This window comes from Salvelinus namaycush, chromosome 26, assembly GCF_016432855.1.
Source record: "Salvelinus namaycush isolate Seneca chromosome 26, SaNama_1.0, whole genome shotgun sequence".
NCBI lineage: Eukaryota > Metazoa > Chordata > Actinopteri > Salmoniformes > Salmonidae > Salvelinus > Salvelinus namaycush.
Genome location: NC_052332.1, coordinates 36,967,270 through 36,984,982, shown reverse-complemented (window position 1 = coordinate 36,984,982; position 17,713 = coordinate 36,967,270). Strand labels below are relative to the sequence as shown.

Here is a 17,713-nt window from a genome sequence, read left to right as displayed (position 1 = left end):
TTGTTTGATGTAGAAATCAGCATCAGGTTTGCTTTTGCTCTCGGATAGAAGGGGGGGGTACGGCGGTAATCAGGGTGACAGTTGGGTTCTCCGACTTCACTGGTGAAACATGTTTTTGTCTTTGTCTTTTTATATTTTCTCGGTCTCTGACTAGACCTTGTCCGGACTCTGCATAATGTAGCAGGCTCCAGCCTGAAATCAGTGCATTACCAGGTTGAAATGGATGAGGCTGGGAATAGTCAGAGTGCAGCCGATAGGAGGGTTCGGACATCGAGATGGTCAGTCCACTGAAGAACAGGAAGTCTAGACCAAGGACTACAGCAAATGCAAGGCTTGAATCTGCAAGAATAGCCACAGGAAGTTTAATAGTCTCATCATGCAGTTGTATTATTATACTAATCCAGCCCAAAGGGGTGGTAGGTTCTCCATTGGCCAAGTACAATGGTCCCTCCTCCCATGTTTGTAGCTCCTCATGAGGTAATGCCATGTTCTGCCACAGGGCGTCTTGCATCAGGGTGTAAGTTGCTCCTGTGTCAATTATGGCCTTCCCTCTCCAGTTCCTAACAGTCAGGGGCACCAATAGTTGTTGCGGAATAGTAATAAGACAGCTAGGGGTGATGTCTAAAGGCTTCATGGGCATTAAGGCTGACCCAATGGTATGCAAGCCACCACGTCTGTCTAGACTGTCGGTCTTCTGTCCTTTCTGACCTTTTCCGGAATCCTGACGCTGGACATAGAGCGGGCAAGAACCTGGAGGATGTTGGACTTTACACCTCCAACACATCACTGGACTTTTGTCTTGGCTCTTGGGTACAAATATCTGAGATGGTTTAGCCCCCAGAGAGCTATGGGTATACTGGGATGAGGGAACAGGGTTTTTTGTTTGAAGGTGGTGCTTCCAGTCCTTCTCAAACTGAGTCCCCAGACGCACCAGATCATCCACATTCTGCACACGTTCTCGAAGTTGACTAGCAAGGCGGGGAATCATGTTCTTGAGAATGAGTTTGACCATCTCTGGCTCAGTAATGTCAGCCTTCCATCTCCTACATAGAACTCGATAGGAGAAGGCAAAGTCCCGTATGGGCTCTGCTTCACCCTGGACTCTGTTACGAACACGTTCCGCCAGTTCATCCCCATAGTCCTCTGAGAGGAAGGCTGAGAGGAATATTTTTTGAAACTCCTCCCAGGTTTTCACATGTTCACAGGCTATCTCCCACCAGTCTCTTGCTGTACCATGGAGAACACTGCGGAGGGTGGCAAGAACCTCCCAGTCAGTAAGGGGCCGGATAGAAAGAAAATCATTACATTTAGACAAGAAAAACAGTGGATCAACATCATCTTCTGGGCTGCCAAAAGTGGGGAAAAGTAGTTTGATAGGGAGGGAGCGCTCTAGAGGAGGCATGACAGTTTCAGCGGGAGTTCTGTTTAACAGTATCTTCATATGGGGTTTTGTAGTGCTACCTGTTCCTATTCCGTTACTGACCAAGCCAGTGGCAGAGGTAAAACCTAAGGGAGGTACAAAAGATTTGTCCAGAAGGGAAAAGCCTTTCATTTCCTCCTGCTGCAGCTCTTCCATTTGAAGGTCTGTGGCCTTCTGTGCTTTTTCCATCTCATTAACGGTGTCCTTTTAAGTTTGTTCAATCAACAATCGTAGTTCCCCTGTGAGAGAGTTCTTCATGTCCTCCATAACTTCCTTCAGATAAGAACACACTCCCTTCACAACAGAGGCTGACTCCTCTGCTCTCTGTTTTTGTTCCTCCTCAAGATAGATTAGGACTTGCTGATGGTTAGATTCCATTTGTGTTTTGAACTGGTGCAGTTGTCCCTGAATATCCTGTTTCAGAGAATCGTGTAGATATTTTTGTCTCTGAACAATTTGTTGTTGGTTTTCCTCCATTTGACAGGGAAGGTAATCCAACCTCAGCTGCACATCTGTCTGATGAGCCTCCACACATTCACTGAGTTTGCGAATGGCATTCTCCTGCATTGTCAAACTATGATTGGTGTGTGTCCATTGATGTTCCAGTCGTCCAGTGATCACAGAGACACCTCTCCCAGTCTCTCTGGGCAGGGTAACAGGAAGAGGTTGAGGTGAGGGTAATGGTGGAGAGGTTATAGGCGAGCCAGAAACCTGGGGATTAGGGTCAGTGCTATCCAACTCCATTAGTTCATCGAATCCTTCCACAATGAAAGAATCTTGAACACGATTACCATTAGGTGTGTCCACATTGACACAGTATGGGGTTCCAACAAAAGACATGATTCAACCTTGTGTGGATGGTGTCATGGGTGTTTCTCTTCAAGTCCCTGTTCGGGTGCCACTTCTGTAGCGGTATTAATTAGAGAAAGGTAAAGAAGATTTTGTTCGGGCGCCAGGCAGGTATTAACCCTGCTGAAAGGAAAATAGTAGAACAGCAAGAGTACCACTACCAGACCCACACACATCAACAGAAGAGACTGCCTAGAGTGTAGCCTGTTGACCAGATAGCCTGCGGAGAGAAAAAAGAACACACACCCTATAGATCCCACATCACATCAGTCCTTCCACAATTCTTGGTAACCCCACCAAACATACCTCATATAACAATAATGGCAGAGCAAATAAACAGCAACTTCATACAATAATGAATGAACCCAGTCATCACACAGAGGATTTGCAATAGTTTGTATTTTCTTCCTGGGAAGGAGTGCAGAGGGTATGAATGTGTGGTGTTCATATACACACTAGTCCAGCTCCAATGAAACTTCAATGTATTTAGGAAATAGAGTCGGTTGCAGTGTAAAGCACTGGAACATAGCGTGAAGAGAAAGAGAGAAAGAGAACAAGAGAGGGCTTAGCTGTGGTCTTGAGGGTGCAGGTATCCGGTCTGACTGTCCGATGGTATGTTGGGTTGTAGTTGAACGCTTCACAACAATGTTGCTACTAATCCCTTTGATCCATAACCATCGCGGTCCCAAATGAGAACAACCACGTCGTCGAGCGATCACACCGAGGATTGATCCAAAAAACTGTACAACCACATACAGTGAAGACAAACAAAAAAACCTCTGCAGCATAGCACACACAAACCAAACTGTCGCGCCAACAAGAGCTCTCCCCAATAGAGCTTAACGAGCTCTTTTATCTCCTCCTTCCTACTGCTCATGCGCTCTTAAAGTGGCAGCGCACTTAAGTGCAGGATTTCGCCACAACATCACCAATGAACTATCATGGTCCAAACAGACCAAGACAGTTGTGATAAGCGCACGACAACACCTTTTCCCTCTCAGGAGACTGAAAAGATTTGGCATCAAGAAGTCATACAGCTGCACCATCGAGAGCATCCTGACCGCTTGCATCCCCGACTGGTACAGCAACTGCTAAGCATCCGACCGTAAGGCGCTACTGAGGGTAGTGTGTATGGCCCAGTACATCACTGGGGACAAGCTTCCTACAATCCAGGACCTACATACTAGGCGGTGTCAGAGGAAGGCCCAAAAAATTGTCAAAGACACCAGTCAAACAAGTCATAGACTATTCTCTTTGTGACCGCACGGCAAGTGGTACCAGAGCGCCAATTCTAGGTCCAAAAGGCTCCTTAACAGCTTCTACCCCCAAGCCATAAGACCGCTGAACAATTAATCAAATGGTCACTCGGACTGTTTGCATTGACCCCCCCTTTTGTTTTTACACTGCTGCTACTCGCTGTTTATTATCTATGCATAGTCACTTTACCCCTACCTACATGTACAAATTACCTTGACTAACCAGAAATTTGCGTTGATGTAACTTGTACTGTACCTGGAAGTGCTGGATGTTCTCCTTCTGCTTGGACAGCCACTCCTGCTTCCCCTTCTTAGGGGTGGACTGGTTCTCACTCAACTCCTAAAGGACAGAGAGAAGTGAGTGTGTGTGTGTGTACACCTCTCGTACCAGGTCCTGTTCCACATTGTGTGTGTGTGTGTGTGTGTGCGTGCGTGCGTGCGTGCGTGCGCTTGAACCAGGGACCCTCTAAACCCATCACCACATCACCTAAAAAGCAGAGCTAAATTACAAAATAAAATCCTTACCCTGTAAACTTGTACATGGACGAGTACAACAGCTTTGGTTTTGGATTGCTGACATACCTTGTTCATAGACTGCTTACAGGGTAAGGAAACCAAAGTCATTCTGTAATTTGTGTGAACTATCCTTTTAAGTTGATATATAAATATATTGCATAGTTAAATTAAGGTTTAAATAAAACAAATATATATAAAAACTACTTAAAAGTAATCAGATGTGCAGTCCAACTGCTCCCAGCCTCAGACTGGTGAAGCTCTCTTCAGGAAGAAGATAAAAAGGGGTCGCAAAATCCAAATACTGGAGTTCCTCGGACTTCCAATAGTCAAGACAAGATTTTGGAAGGACGGTCCCTCACGACTAGACTGCTCCAAGCTGTAATTTACATATAAGCTCTGGTGCTTAAATTTGGCCCGCATCCCTCCAATATAAATGGACCATTACCCAGACTGCTACTGAAGCCATGGTCCTTCAGAACTACTTCTAGGTCTAGATTGGTTGACGTCAAAGATGGAGTCTACTAGTCTACCACGCAGTAACAGCTACCTAGCTAGCTGTTCCAAATCACAAACAGCTACCCGTTCCATATCACTAACAGCTACCCGTTCCTTATCGGCTAAACTCACCCTCATTTGATCTGGTCTCCGCAGCAACCCCAGCAGCCGGGCATAGCCCAACTGAGTGATCCGGGTCAACAGCGTCAATGTAACACTGCTGCTTCCATCCCTGTTCCTGTCCCTCTCTGGGCTCGAACGAGGGGCGCCAAGTAGTGCCTGTCCCTGTTCACCCACGAAGCAGCGTTACCTGTGTGTGTGTGTGTGTGTGTGTGTGTGTGTGTGTGTGTGTGTGTGTGTATATATATATTCAGATCCCTTGACTTTTATACTTTGTTACATTACAGCCTAATTCTAAAATTGATTAAATGTTTGTTTTTTCATCAATCGACAATCTCACGCAAAATGAGAAAGCAAAATATTACATTTACATAATTATTCAGACCCTATACTCAGTACTTTGTTGAAGTGCCTTTGACAGCAATTACAGCCTGGAGTCTTCTTGGGTATGACGCTACAAGCTTGGCACTCCTGTATTTGGGGAGTATCTTACATTCTTCTTTGCAGACCCTCTTAAGCTTCTCCTCTGACAGCTCAGTTTGGTTGCGCGGCCAGCAAAAGGAAAAGTCATGGTGGTTCCAAACTTAATCCATTTAAGAATAATGGAGGCCACTGTGTTCTTGGGGACCTTGAATGCTGCAGATATTTTTTGGTACCCTTCCCCAGATCTGTGCCTCGACATAACCCTCGGAGCTCTACGGACAATTCCTTTGAGCTTATGGCTTGGTTTTTGCTTTGACATGCACTGTCAACAACCATATATAGACAGGTGTGCGTCTTTCCAAATCATGTCCAATCACTTGAATTTAAGTTGTAGAAACATCAAGGATGATCAATGGAAACAGGATGCATCAACTCTCATAGCAAAGGGTCTGAATACTTACAGTTGAAGTCAGAAGTTTACATACACACCTTACCCAAATACATTTAAACTCAGTTGTTTTTCACAATTCGTGACATTTAATCCTAGTAAAAATTCCCTGTCTTAGGTCAGTTAGGATCACCACTTTATTTTAAGAATGTGAAATGTCAGAATAATAGCAGAGAGAATAATTTATTTCAGCACATTCCCAGTGGGTCAGACGTTTACATACAGTCAATTAGTATTTGGTAGTATTGCCTTTAAAATTGTTTAAATTGGGTTAAATGTTCCGGGTAGCCTTCCACAAGCTTCCCACAATAAGTTTGGTGAATTTTGGCCCATTCCTCCTGACAGAGCTGGTTTAACTGAGTCAGGGATGCAGGCCGCCTTGCTCGCACACGCCTTTTCAGTTCTGCCCACACATTTTCTATGGGATTGAGGTCAGGGCTTTGTGATGGCCACTCCAATACCTTGACTTTGTTGTCCTTAAGCCATTTTGCCACAACTTTGGAAGTATGCTTGCGGTCATTGTCCATTTGGAAGACACATTTGCGACCAAGCTTTAACTTCCTGACTGATGTCTTGAGATGTTGCATCAATATATCCACATAATTTTCCTCCCTCATGATGCCATCTATTTTGTGAAGTGCACCAGTCCTTCCTGCAGCAAAGCACCCCCACAACATGATGCTGCCACCCCCGTGCTTCATGGTTGGGATGGGGTTCTTCGGGTTGCAAGCCTCCCCCTTTTTCCTCCAAACATAATGATGGTCATTATGGCCAAACAGTTCTTGTTTTGTTTCGTCAGACCAGAGCCCATTTCTCCAAAAAGTCTCATCTTTGTCCCAATGTGCAGTTGCAAACTGTAGTCAGGCTTTTTTAATGGCGGTTTTGGAGCAGTGGCTTCTTCCTTGCTGAGCGGCCTTTCAGGTTATGTCGATATAGGACTCGTTTTACTGTGGATATAGATACGTTTGTGCCTGTTTCCTCCAGCATCTTCACAAGGTCCTTTGCTTTAATGACTCCAACCTAAGTGTATGTAAACTTCCGACTTCAACTGTACGTAAATAAGGTATTTTCTGCAAACATTTCTAAAAACCTGTTTTCGCTTTGTCATTATGGGGTATTTTGTGTAGATTGATAGATATTTGTGGAAAACAGAAAAAGGGTCTGAATAGTTTCCGAATACACTGTGTGTGTGTGTACCTCTTTAAGCTGCTCCTTGCGAAGTTTGTACTCTCGTTTCTGAGACTCCAGGAAGCTGCTGAGTTCTTTCTTCTGCTGGACCTGAATGTGCTGCTGGAACTTCTTCTCATCGTTGTTAAATGTCTTTGCCTGTGCGCCCGCACACACACACACACACACGCACACACACACGCACACAAAAGAGAGAAAACCGCATGTTGCAATGTATGAAGTTCTCATTGTCCTCTGTGTGGGGAGAGTATAGCAGAGAAGACTGATGGGCCAAATCAGGATTTAGAAATTCAATCAACCAATTTGCAGGCCAGAAAAAGGACACTAATTTAAAAAATATATAGGTACTGTATATAGGTCCATTATAATATAGATACTGTATATAGGTCTATTATAATATAGACACTCCCAACTACCTCATCCCCATATTGTTATTTATCTTCTTGCTCTTTTGCACCCCAGTAGCTATATTTGCACATCATCATCTGCACATCTATCACTCCAGTGTTAATGCTAAATTGTAATTATTTCGCCTCTATGGCCTGTTTATTGCCTTACCTCCTTACTCTTCTACATTTGCACACACTGTACATATCATTTTCTATTGTGTTATTGACTGTACGATTGTTTATGTGTAACTCTGTGTTGTTGTTTTTGTCGCACTGCTTTGCTTTATCTTGGCCAGGTTGCAGTTGTAAATGAGAACTTGTTCTCAACTGGCCTACCTGGTTAAAGAAAGGTGAAATTAAAAAATATATACAGTGGGGCAAAAAAGTATTTAGGTCAGCCACCAATTGTGCAAGTTCTCCCACTTAAAAAGATGAGAGAGGCCTGTAATTTTCATCATAGGTACACTTCAACCATGACAGACAAAATGAGAAGAAAAAAATCCAGAAAATCACATTGTAGGATTTTTAATGAATTTATTTGCAAATTATGGTGGAAAATAAGTATTTGGTCACCTACAAACAAGCAAGATTTCTGGCTCTCACAGACCTGTAACTTCTTCTTTAAGAGGCTCCTCTGTCCTCCACTCGTTACCTGTATTAATGGCACCTGTTTGAACTTGTTATCAGTATAAAAGACACCTGTCCACAACCTCAAACAGTCACACTCCAAACTCCACTATGGCCAAGACCAAAGAGCTGTCAAAGGACACCAGAAACAAAATTGTAGACCTGCACCAGGCTGGGAAGACTGAATCTGCAATAGGTAAGCAGCTTGGTTTGAAGAAATCAACTGTGGGAGCAATTATTAGGAAATGGAAGATATACAAGACCACTGATAATCTCCCTCGATCTGGGGCTCCACGCAAGATTTTACCCCGTGGGGTCAAAATGATCACAAGAACGGTGAGCAAAAATCCCAGAACCACACGGGGGGACCTAGTGAATGACCTGCAGAGAGCTGGGACCAAAGTAACAAAGCCTACCATCAGTAACACACTACGCCGCCAGGGACTCAAATCCTGCAGTGCCAGATGTGTCCCCCTGCTTAAGCCAGTACATGTCCAGGCCCATCTGAAGTTTTCTAGAGAGCATTTGGATGATCCAGAAGAAGATTGGGAGAATGTCATATGGTCAGATGAAACCAAAATAGAACTTTTTGGTAAAAACTCAACTCGTCGTGTTTGCAGGACAAAGAATGCTGAGTTGCATCCAAAGAACACCATACCTACTGTGAAGCATGGGGGTGGAAACATCATGCTTTGGGGCTGTTTTTCTGCAAAGGGACCAGGACGACTGATCCGTGTAAAGGAAAGAATGAATGGGGCCATGTATCGTGAGATTTTGAGTGAAAACCTCCTTCCATCAGCAAGGGCATTGAAGATGAAACGTGGCTGGGTCTTTCAGCATGACAATGATCCCAAACACACCACCCGGGCAACGAAGGAGTGGCTTCGTAAGAAGCATTTCAAGGTCCTGGAGTGGCCTAGCCAGTCTCCAGATCTCAACCCCATAGAAAATCTTTGGAGGGAGTTGAAAGTCCGTGTTGCCCAGCAACAGCCCCAAAACATCACTGCTCTAGAGGAGATCTGCATGGAGGAATGGGCCAAAATACCAGCAACAGTGTGTGAAAAACGTTTTCTGTAAGTCTTCACAAGGTTGACCTCTGTCATTGCCAACAAAGGGTATATTACAAAGTATTGAGATAAACTTTTGTTATTGACCAAATACTTATTTTCCACCATAATTTGCAAATAAATTCATTAAAAATCCTACAATGTGATTTTCTGGATTTTTCCCCCTAATTTTGTCTGTCATAGTTGAAGTGTACCTATGATGAAAATTACATCTTACATCTTTTTAAGTGGGAGAACTTGCACAATTGGTGGCTGACTAAATACTTTTTTGCCCCACTGTATATATTTTTTTTAAAGGCAAAAGGTGGCTATTTGAAGATTCTCAAATATAAAATATATTTGGTTTTGTTTAACACTTTTTTTGGTTACTAAATGATTCCATATGTGTTATTTCATAGTTGATGTCTTCACTATTAATCTATAATGTAGAAAATAAACTCAGCAAAAAAAGAAATCCCTTTTTCAGGACCCTGTCTTTCAAAGATAATTTGTAAAAATCCAAATAACTTCACAGATCTTCATTGTAAAGGGTTAAACACTGTTTCCCATGCTTGTTCAATGAACCATAAACAATTAATGAACATGCACCTGTGGAACGGTCGTTAAGACACTAACAGCTTACAGACGCTTCGCAATTAAGGCCACAGTTATGCAAACTTAGGACACTAAAGAGGCCTTTCTACTGACTCTGAAAAACACCAAAAGAAAGACGCCCAGGGTCCCTGCTCATCTGCGTGAACGTGCCGTAGGCATGCTGCAAGGAAGCATGGGGACTGCAGATGTGGCCAGGGCAATAAATTGCATAAATTGTATGTCCGTACTGTGAGACGCCTAAGACAGCGCTACAGGGAGACAGGGCGGACAGCTGATCGTCCTCGCAGTGGCAGACCACAGGTAACACCTGCACAGGATCAGTACATCCGAACATCACACCTGCGGGACAGGTACAGGATGGCAACAACAACTGCCCGAGTTACACCAGAAATGCAAAATCCCTCCATCAGGGCTCAGACTGTCCGCAATAGGCTGAGAGAGGCTGGACTGAGGGCTTGTAGGCCTGTTGTAGGGTAGGTCCTCACCAGACATCACCAGCAACAACGTCGCCTATGGGCACAAACCCACCGTCGCTGGACCAGACAGGACTGGCAAAAAGTGCTCTTCACTGACAAGTAGTGGTTTTGTTTCACCAGGGGGGGATGGTCGGGTTCGCGTTTTCGCGTTGAAGGAATGAGCATTACACCGAGGCCTGTATTCATGAGAGGGATCGATTTGGAGGTGGAGAGTCCATCATGGTCTGGGGCGGTGTGTCACAGCATCATCGGACTGAGCTTGTTGTCATTGCAGGCAATCTCAATGCTGTGCGTTACAGGGAAGACATCATCCTCCCTCATGTGGTACCCTTCCTGCAGGCTCATCCTGACATGACAATGACACCAGCTTGTTCTGTGCGTGATTTCCCACAAGACAGGAATGTCAGTGTTCTGCCATGGCCAATGAAGAGGCCGGATCTCAACCCCATTGAGCAGGTCTGGGACCTGTTGGATCGGCGGGTGAGGGCCATTCCCCCCAGAAATGTCCGGGAACTTGCAGGTGCCTTGGTGGAAGAGTGGGGTAACATCTCACAGCAAGAACTGGTAAATCTGGTGCAGTCCATGAGGAGGAGAAGCACTGCAGTACTTAATGCAGCTGGTGGCCACACCAGATACTGACTGTTACTTTTGATTTTGACACCCCCTTTGGTCAGGGACACATTATTCCAGTCTCAACATTAACAGTGAAGAGGCGACTCCGGGAGGCTGGCCTTCTAGGCGAAGTTCCTCTGTCCAATGTCTGTGTTCCTTTGCCCATCTCAATCTTTTCTTTTTATTGGCCAGTCTGAGATATGGCTTTTTCTGCCTAGAAGGCCAGCATCCCCAAGTTGCCTCTTCACTGTTGATGTTGAGACTGGTGTTTGCGGGTACTATTTAATGAAGCTGCCAGTTGAGGACTTGTGAGGCGTCTGTTTCTCAAACTAGACACTGATGTACTTGTCCTCTTGCTCAGTTGTGCACCAGGGCCTCCCACTCTTTTTATTCTGGTTAGAGCCAGTTTGCGCTGTTCTGTGAAGGGAGTAGTACACAGCGTTGTATGAGATCTTCAGTGTCTTGGCAATTTATCGCATGGAATAGCCTTCCTTTCTCCGAACAAGAATAGACTGCCGAGTTTCAGAAGAAAGTTATTTGTTTCTGGCCATTTTGAGCCTGTAATCAAACCCACAAATGCTGATGCTCCAGATACTCACCAAGTCTAAAGAAGGCCAGTTTTATTGCTTCTTTAAATCAGCACAACAGTTTTCAGCTGTGCTTATGTAATTGCAAAAGGTTTTTCTAATGATCAATTAGCCTTTTAAGATTATAAACTTGGATTAACTAACACAACGTGCCATTGGAACACAGGAGTGATGGTTGCTGATAAACGGGCCTCTTTACACCCATGTAGATATTCCAATAAAAATCTGCCATTTCCAGCTACAATAGTCATTTACAAAATTAACTATGTCTACACTGTATTTCTGATCAATTTTATGTTATTATAATGGACAAAAAAAAGTTAGCTTTTCTTTCAAAAATAAGGAAATTTCTAATTGACCACAAACTTTTGAATGGTGGTGTGTGTGTGTATCTATCTCTCTGTCTCTGTGTGTGTGTATCTATCTCTCTGTGTGTAGGTCTGTCTCCGTGTGTGTGTGTGTATCTATCTCTCTGTCTCCGTGTGTGTGTGTATGTATTAATGAAGTATACAGTATAAACCCTGGATTGCGTAAACGTATGCATTAAGGTCACTGTAATAAAGTATACTGGGCAAAAAACGAAAGTAGACATTGATAAAAGCACTTCTATAGCTTCTAAAATCTGTTTTACAATGACGGGGAGCACAAAAATGCCTGGCAGTGGCTTCAAAACAGTCAGCCATCAAGCCATTATATACATCATTCGTGTGCGTCTCTCTGCGCCTCTGTGTGTCTCTGTGTGTGTGTGTGTTTGTATATATATATATTTATCTGTGTGTGTGTGTGTGTGTGTGTGTCTCTTATCTCCGTACATCTTTCTCCATAGCAGCCTGGTGTCTCTTGACCAGTTTCTCTATCTCCTGGGCGAAGCTGTTCCTCTGGCTCTCCAGCTCTTTGTCCAGACGGAGCCGATGCTCATCCATCTCAGCCTTCAGCTTGTTCTCCAGACCCATCAGATGTTTCTGGTGCTGCCGCCTCATCCTCTTATAACCAGACATCTGCTCCCTCAGCTCACTGTCCTGCTCGTGCTCCTGCATCTCACGAGTCACCTGGGGGGGAGAGAAAGAGAGAGAAAGGTAGAGAGAGAGAGAGTTCTGTTAACTTACTGTTGTGATAATAGTCTCTGCTATAGTGTCACCTGTCGAAGGACTTGAGTGGTTTTTGGAATTTAGAGAAAGAGTTTCAAAAAAGAGATATTAAAATAACAGAATAAAAGAGAGATGTCTCCCCAGTGAAGCAGTGTGTGTTCTCACCAGTGAGGCAGTATGTGTAGGTGTGTGTTCTCACCAGTGAGGCAGTATGTGTAGGTGTGTGTTCTCACCAGTGAGGCAGTGCGTGTAGGTGTGTGTTCTCACCAGTGAGGCAGTGCGTGTAGGTGTGTGTTCTCACCAGTGAGGCAGTGTGTGTAGGTGTGTGTTCTCACCAGTGAGGCAGTATGTGTAGGTGTGTGTTCTCACCAGTGAGGCAGTATGTGTAGGTGTGTGTTCTCACCAGTGAGGCAGTGCGTGTTGGTGTGTGTTCTCACCAGTGAGGCAGTATGTGTAGGTGTGTGTTCTCACCAGTGAGGCAGTATGTGTAGGTGTGTGTTCTCACCAGTGAGGCAGTACGTGTAGGTCTGTGTTCTCACCAGTGAGGCAGTATGTGTAGGTCTGTGTTCTCACCAGTGAGGCAGTATGTGTAGGTCTGTGTTCTCACCAGTGAGGCAGTATGTGTAGGTCTGTGTTCTCACCAGTGAGGCAGTGTGTGTAGGTGTGTGTTCTCACCAGTGAGGCAGTGTGTGTAGGTGTGTGTTCTCACCAGTGAGGCAGTGTGTGTAGGTGTGTGTTCTCACCAGTGAGGCAGTGTGTTGGTGTGTGTTCTCACCAGTGAGGCAGTGTGTTGGTGTGTGTTCTCACCAGTGAGGCAGTGTGTGTAGGTGTGTGTTCTCACCAGTGAGGCAGTGTGTGTAGGTGTGTGTTCTCACCAGTGAGGCAGTGTGTGTAGGTGTGTGTTCTCACCAGTGAGGCAGTGTGTTGGTGTGTGTTCTCACCAGTGAGGCAGTGTGTAGGTGTGTGTTCTCACCAGTGAGGCAGTGTGTAGGTGTGTGTTCTCACCAGTGAGGCAGTGTGTGTAGGTGTGTGTTCTCACCAGTGAGGCAGTGTGTGTAGGTGTGTGTTCTCACCAGTGAGGCAGTGTGTGTTCTCACCAGTGAGGCAGTGTGTTGGTGTGTGTTCTCACCAGTGAGGCAGTATGTGTAGGTGTGTGTTCTCACCAGTGAGGCAGTATGTGTAGGTGTGTGTTCTCACCAGTGAGGCAGTATGTGTAGGTGTGTGTTCTCACCAGTGAGGCAGTGTGTGTAGGTGTGTGTTCTCACCAGTGAGGCAGTGTGTGTAGGTGTGTGTTCTCACCAGTGAGGCAGTATGTGTAGGTGTGTGTTCTCACCAGTGAGGCAGTGTGTTGGTGTGTGTTCTCACCAGTGAGGCAGTGCGTATTCTCACCAGTGAGGCAGTGCGTGTAGGTGTGTGTTCTCACCAGTGAGGCAGTGCGTAGGTGTGTGTTCTCACCAGTGAGGCAGTGTGTAGGTGTGTGTTCTCACCAGTGAGGCAGTGTGTAGGTGTGTGTTCTCACCAGTGAGGCAGTATGTGTAGGTGTGTGTTCTCACCAGTGAGGCAGTATGTGTAGGTGTGTGTTCTCACCAGTGAGGCAGTATGTGTAGGTGTGTGTTCTCACCAGTGAGGCAGTGCGTGTAGGTGTGTGTTCTCACCAGTGAGGCAGTGCGTGTAGGTGTGTGTTCTCACCAGTGAGGCAGTGCGTGTAGGTCTGTGTTCTCACCAGTGAGGCAGTGCGTGTAGGTGTGTGTTCTCACCAGTGAGGCAGTATGTGTAGGTGTGTGTTCTCACCAGTGAGGCAGTGTGTTGGTGTGTGTTCTCACCAGTGAGGCAGTGTGTTGGTGTGTGTTCTCACCAGTGAGGCAGTATGTGTAGGTGTGTGTTCTCACCAGTGAGGCAGTATGTGTAGGTGTGTGTTCTCACCAGTGAGGCAGTGCGTGTAGGTCTGTGTTCTCACCAGTGAGGCAGTGTGTAGGTGTGTGTTCTCACCAGTGAGGCAGTATGTGTAGGTGTGTGTTCTCACCAGTGAGGCAGTATGTGTAGGTGTGTGTTCTCACCAGTGAGGCAGTATGTGTAGGTGTGTGTTCTCACCAGTGAGGCAGTGCGTGTAGGTGTGTGTTCTCACCAGTGAGGCAGTGCGTGTAGGTCTGTGTTCTCACCAGTGAGGCAGTGTGTGTAGGTGTGTGTTCTCACCAGTGAGGCAGTGCGTGTAGGTGTGTGTTCTCACCAGTGAGGCAGTGTGTAGGTGTGTGTTCTCACCAGTGAAGCAGTGCGTGTAGGTGTGTGTTCTCACCAGTGAAGCAGTGCGTATGGTAGCGAAGTGTTCTCTGTTGCGTTCTCTGTAGTGTTTCCTTGGGGGTTGAGTGGCCGGGGGCTCTGTGGGATGGCCCTGCACCTCTGGGTCACCATGGTAACCCTCCTCTTCCTCCTGGCCAAGGCATTGTCATCATTATCAACATCATTTTCATCATCATCATGTGTACATGCAGAGTGTGTGTGTATATATATATATAATATATAATATAATATAGCAGCGTGTAAAGCGGTGTGTGTATCAAGGTGTGTAAAGTGGTGTGTGTGTGTGTATGGTATGTATAGCAGTTTATACAACGGGTGGGTCTAATCCTGGACGCTGATTGGTTAAAACCGCATTCCAGCTGGTGTCTATTCCACAAGTTACCACCTGCTAAATCTATGACATTAAAATGCCTATTTACTCCGTTCCATCGGACTGCTTAATCCACTGTCTCATCAGCCCAGCCAGGCAATTTATAAACGTCATCTCCACTATAAAAAGCATCTGGCCATCATCTCAGATTTCTTTTAGACTAACATTTTAGTTTTCAACAGTGGAGATTTGTATAAACCTTGCTGTCTGTCTCTCTGACATTTGCAACATGGCTTCACTGTTGAAATTCCATCCCCAGCTGTCCCATAGTAATGAATGTGTTGGGAGTCGGGATGAGATAGACAGGCAGCTTTTCTCAGCTAGTTCGAAATCATGAAAATCAGCATAATTTTTATGGACATATACAAAGAAATGTCAATAGAAAACAGGTAAAACTAAACGAAATGCAGATAGTTAGCAGTCTTCCCAGCTTCAGTTTTTAGTGATTGTGTTAGCGGTGTTGTTGGCTAGCTCCTCTGAACAACAGTGTCCTGACGAGAGAGCACATTTTCTGTGCCAGGTGAAATCGCGCATCGTTAGCACATTGTTATGGATGTCTCCAAATAAATGTCACGAGACAACAGCTGAAACAATGCAAATGCAGCTACTTATTCTGACTGCACTGCTGCTGTTATTCTGACTGCTGTTATTCTGGCTGCACTGCTGCTGTTATTCTGACTGCTGTTATTCTGGCTGCACTGCTGCTGTTATTCTGGCTGCACTGCTGCTGTTATTCTGGCTGCACTGCTGCTGTTATTCTGACTGCACTGCTGCTGTTATTCTGACTGCACTGCTGCTGTTATTCTGACTGCACTGCTGCTGTTATTCTGACTGCACTGCTGCTGTTATTCTGACTGCACTGCTGCTGTTTTTCTGACTGCACTGCTGCTGTTATTCTGGCTGCACTGCTGCTGTTATTCTGGCTGCACTGCTGCTGTTATTCTGGCTGCACTGCTGCTATTCTGGCTGCACTGTTTGACTGTGACTAAGTTAGCCGTAGTTGGCTAGCTAGCAAGGGATAAGAACGTTACGAACGAACGACTGGGTCACGTTCATAAACACAGAACAAAAAGACTGAACGACTGGATCGCGTCTCTGGCAGCCGAACCGATAGAACGAACGACCAGCCAGCTTGGGTAGCAAACCTAGATTTGTGTCGGGACTACAGTACCAGTCAGAAGTTTAGACACACCCACTCATTCAAGGATTTTTCTTTATTTTTACTATATTCTACATTGTAGAATAATAGTGAAGACATCAAAACTATGAAATAACACATATGGAATCATGTAGTAACCAAAAACATGTGTTAAACAAATCAAAATATATTTTAGAATCTTCAAGTAGCCATCCTTTGCCTTGATGACAGCTTTGCACACTCTTGGCATTCTCTCAAACAGCTTCACCCTGAACACTTTTCCAACAGTCCTGAAGGAGTTCCCACATATGCTGAGCACTTTTTGGCTGCTTTTCCGTCACTCTGCGGTCCAACTCATCCCAAACCATCTCAATTGGGTTGAGGTTGGGTGATTGTGGAGGCCAAGTCATCTGATGCAGCACTCTATCACCCTCCTTCTTGGTCAAATAGCCCTTATACAGCCTGGAGGTGTGTTTTGGGTCATTGTCCTGTTGAAAAACAAATGATAGTCCCACTAAGCGCAAACCAGATGGGATGGCGTATCGCTATAGAATGCTGCGGTAGCCATGCTGGTTAAGTGTGCCTTGAATTCTAAATAAATCACAGACAGTATCATCAGCAAAGCACCCCCACACCATCACACCTCCTCCTCCATGCTTCACGGTGGGAACCACACATGCAGAGATCATCCGTTCACCTAATCTGCGTCTCACAAAGACACGGCGGTTGGAACCAAAAATCTCACATTTGGACTCATCAGACCAAAAGACAGATTTCCACCGGTCTAATGTCCATTGCTTCTGTTTCTTGGCCCAAACCAGTCTCCTCTTCTTATTGGTGTCCTTTAGTAGTGGTTTCTTTGCAGCAATTCGACCATGAAGGCCTGATTCACGCAGTCTCCTCTGAACAGTTTATGTTGAGATGTGTCTGAAACATTTATTTGGGCTGCAATTTCTGAGGCTCGTAACTCTAATGAACGTATCCTCTGAAGCAGAGGTAACTCTGGGTCTTCCTTTCCTGTGGCGGTCCTCATGAGAGCCAGTTTCATCACAGCGCTTGATGGTTTTTGTGACTGCAATTGAAGAAACTTTAAAAGTTCTTGACATTTTCAAGATTGACTGACCTTCATGTCTTAAAGTAATGATGGACTGGCGTTTCTCTTTGCTTATTTGAGCTGTTCTTGCCATAATATGGACTTCTGTATACCACCCCTACCTTGTCACAACACAACTGATTGGCTCAAACATATTAAGAAGGAAAGAAATTCCACAAATTAACTTTTAACAAGGCACACCTGTTAATTGAAATGCATTCCAGATGACAACCTCATGAAGCTGGTTGAGAGAATGCCAAGAGCGTGTAAAGCTGTCATCAAGGCAAAGGGTGGCTACTTTGAAGAACCTCAAAATATAAAATATATTTTGATTTGTTTAACACTTTTTTGGTTACTACATGATTCCATATGTGTTATTTCATAGTTTTGATGTCTTCACTACTATTCTACAATGTAGAAAATAGTACAAATAAATAAGAACCATTGAATGAATAGGTGTGTCCAAACTTTTGACTGGTATTGGATATCTAGCGGAAGGAGGAAATAGTATGAATAAATGTATCAAAATAAAGTTTTTAAATGAAAGTATGTCAATCATTTGAATATGTTGGTAACACGTTGTATAAAAGTGATAATGCCTTCGAAGCCGGTGTTTGGAGGATATATTGGCATGGGTGCTAGTATCGGTGCCTCCTAAA

General features: G+C 44.9%; 1 protein-coding gene across 1 annotated transcript in view; it reads right to left on the bottom strand.

The window, feature by feature from the left end:
- The window catches only part of LOC120021131 (serine/threonine-protein kinase TAO1-like), a 59,934-nt gene that overhangs the window by 11,627 nt on the left and 30,594 nt on the right, over window positions 1–17,713 (bottom strand). Inside the window, exons 11-14 of the mRNA XM_038964770.1 lie at window positions 14,449–14,583; window positions 11,880–12,116; window positions 6,725–6,853; window positions 3,782–3,865 (exon numbers count right to left, since the gene is read on the bottom strand). Coding sequence (XP_038820698.1) covers window positions 3,782–3,865; window positions 6,725–6,853; window positions 11,880–12,116; window positions 14,449–14,583 — 585 coding nt within the window. The remainder of the gene's footprint in view (window positions 1–3,781; window positions 3,866–6,724; window positions 6,854–11,879; window positions 12,117–14,448; window positions 14,584–17,713) is intronic.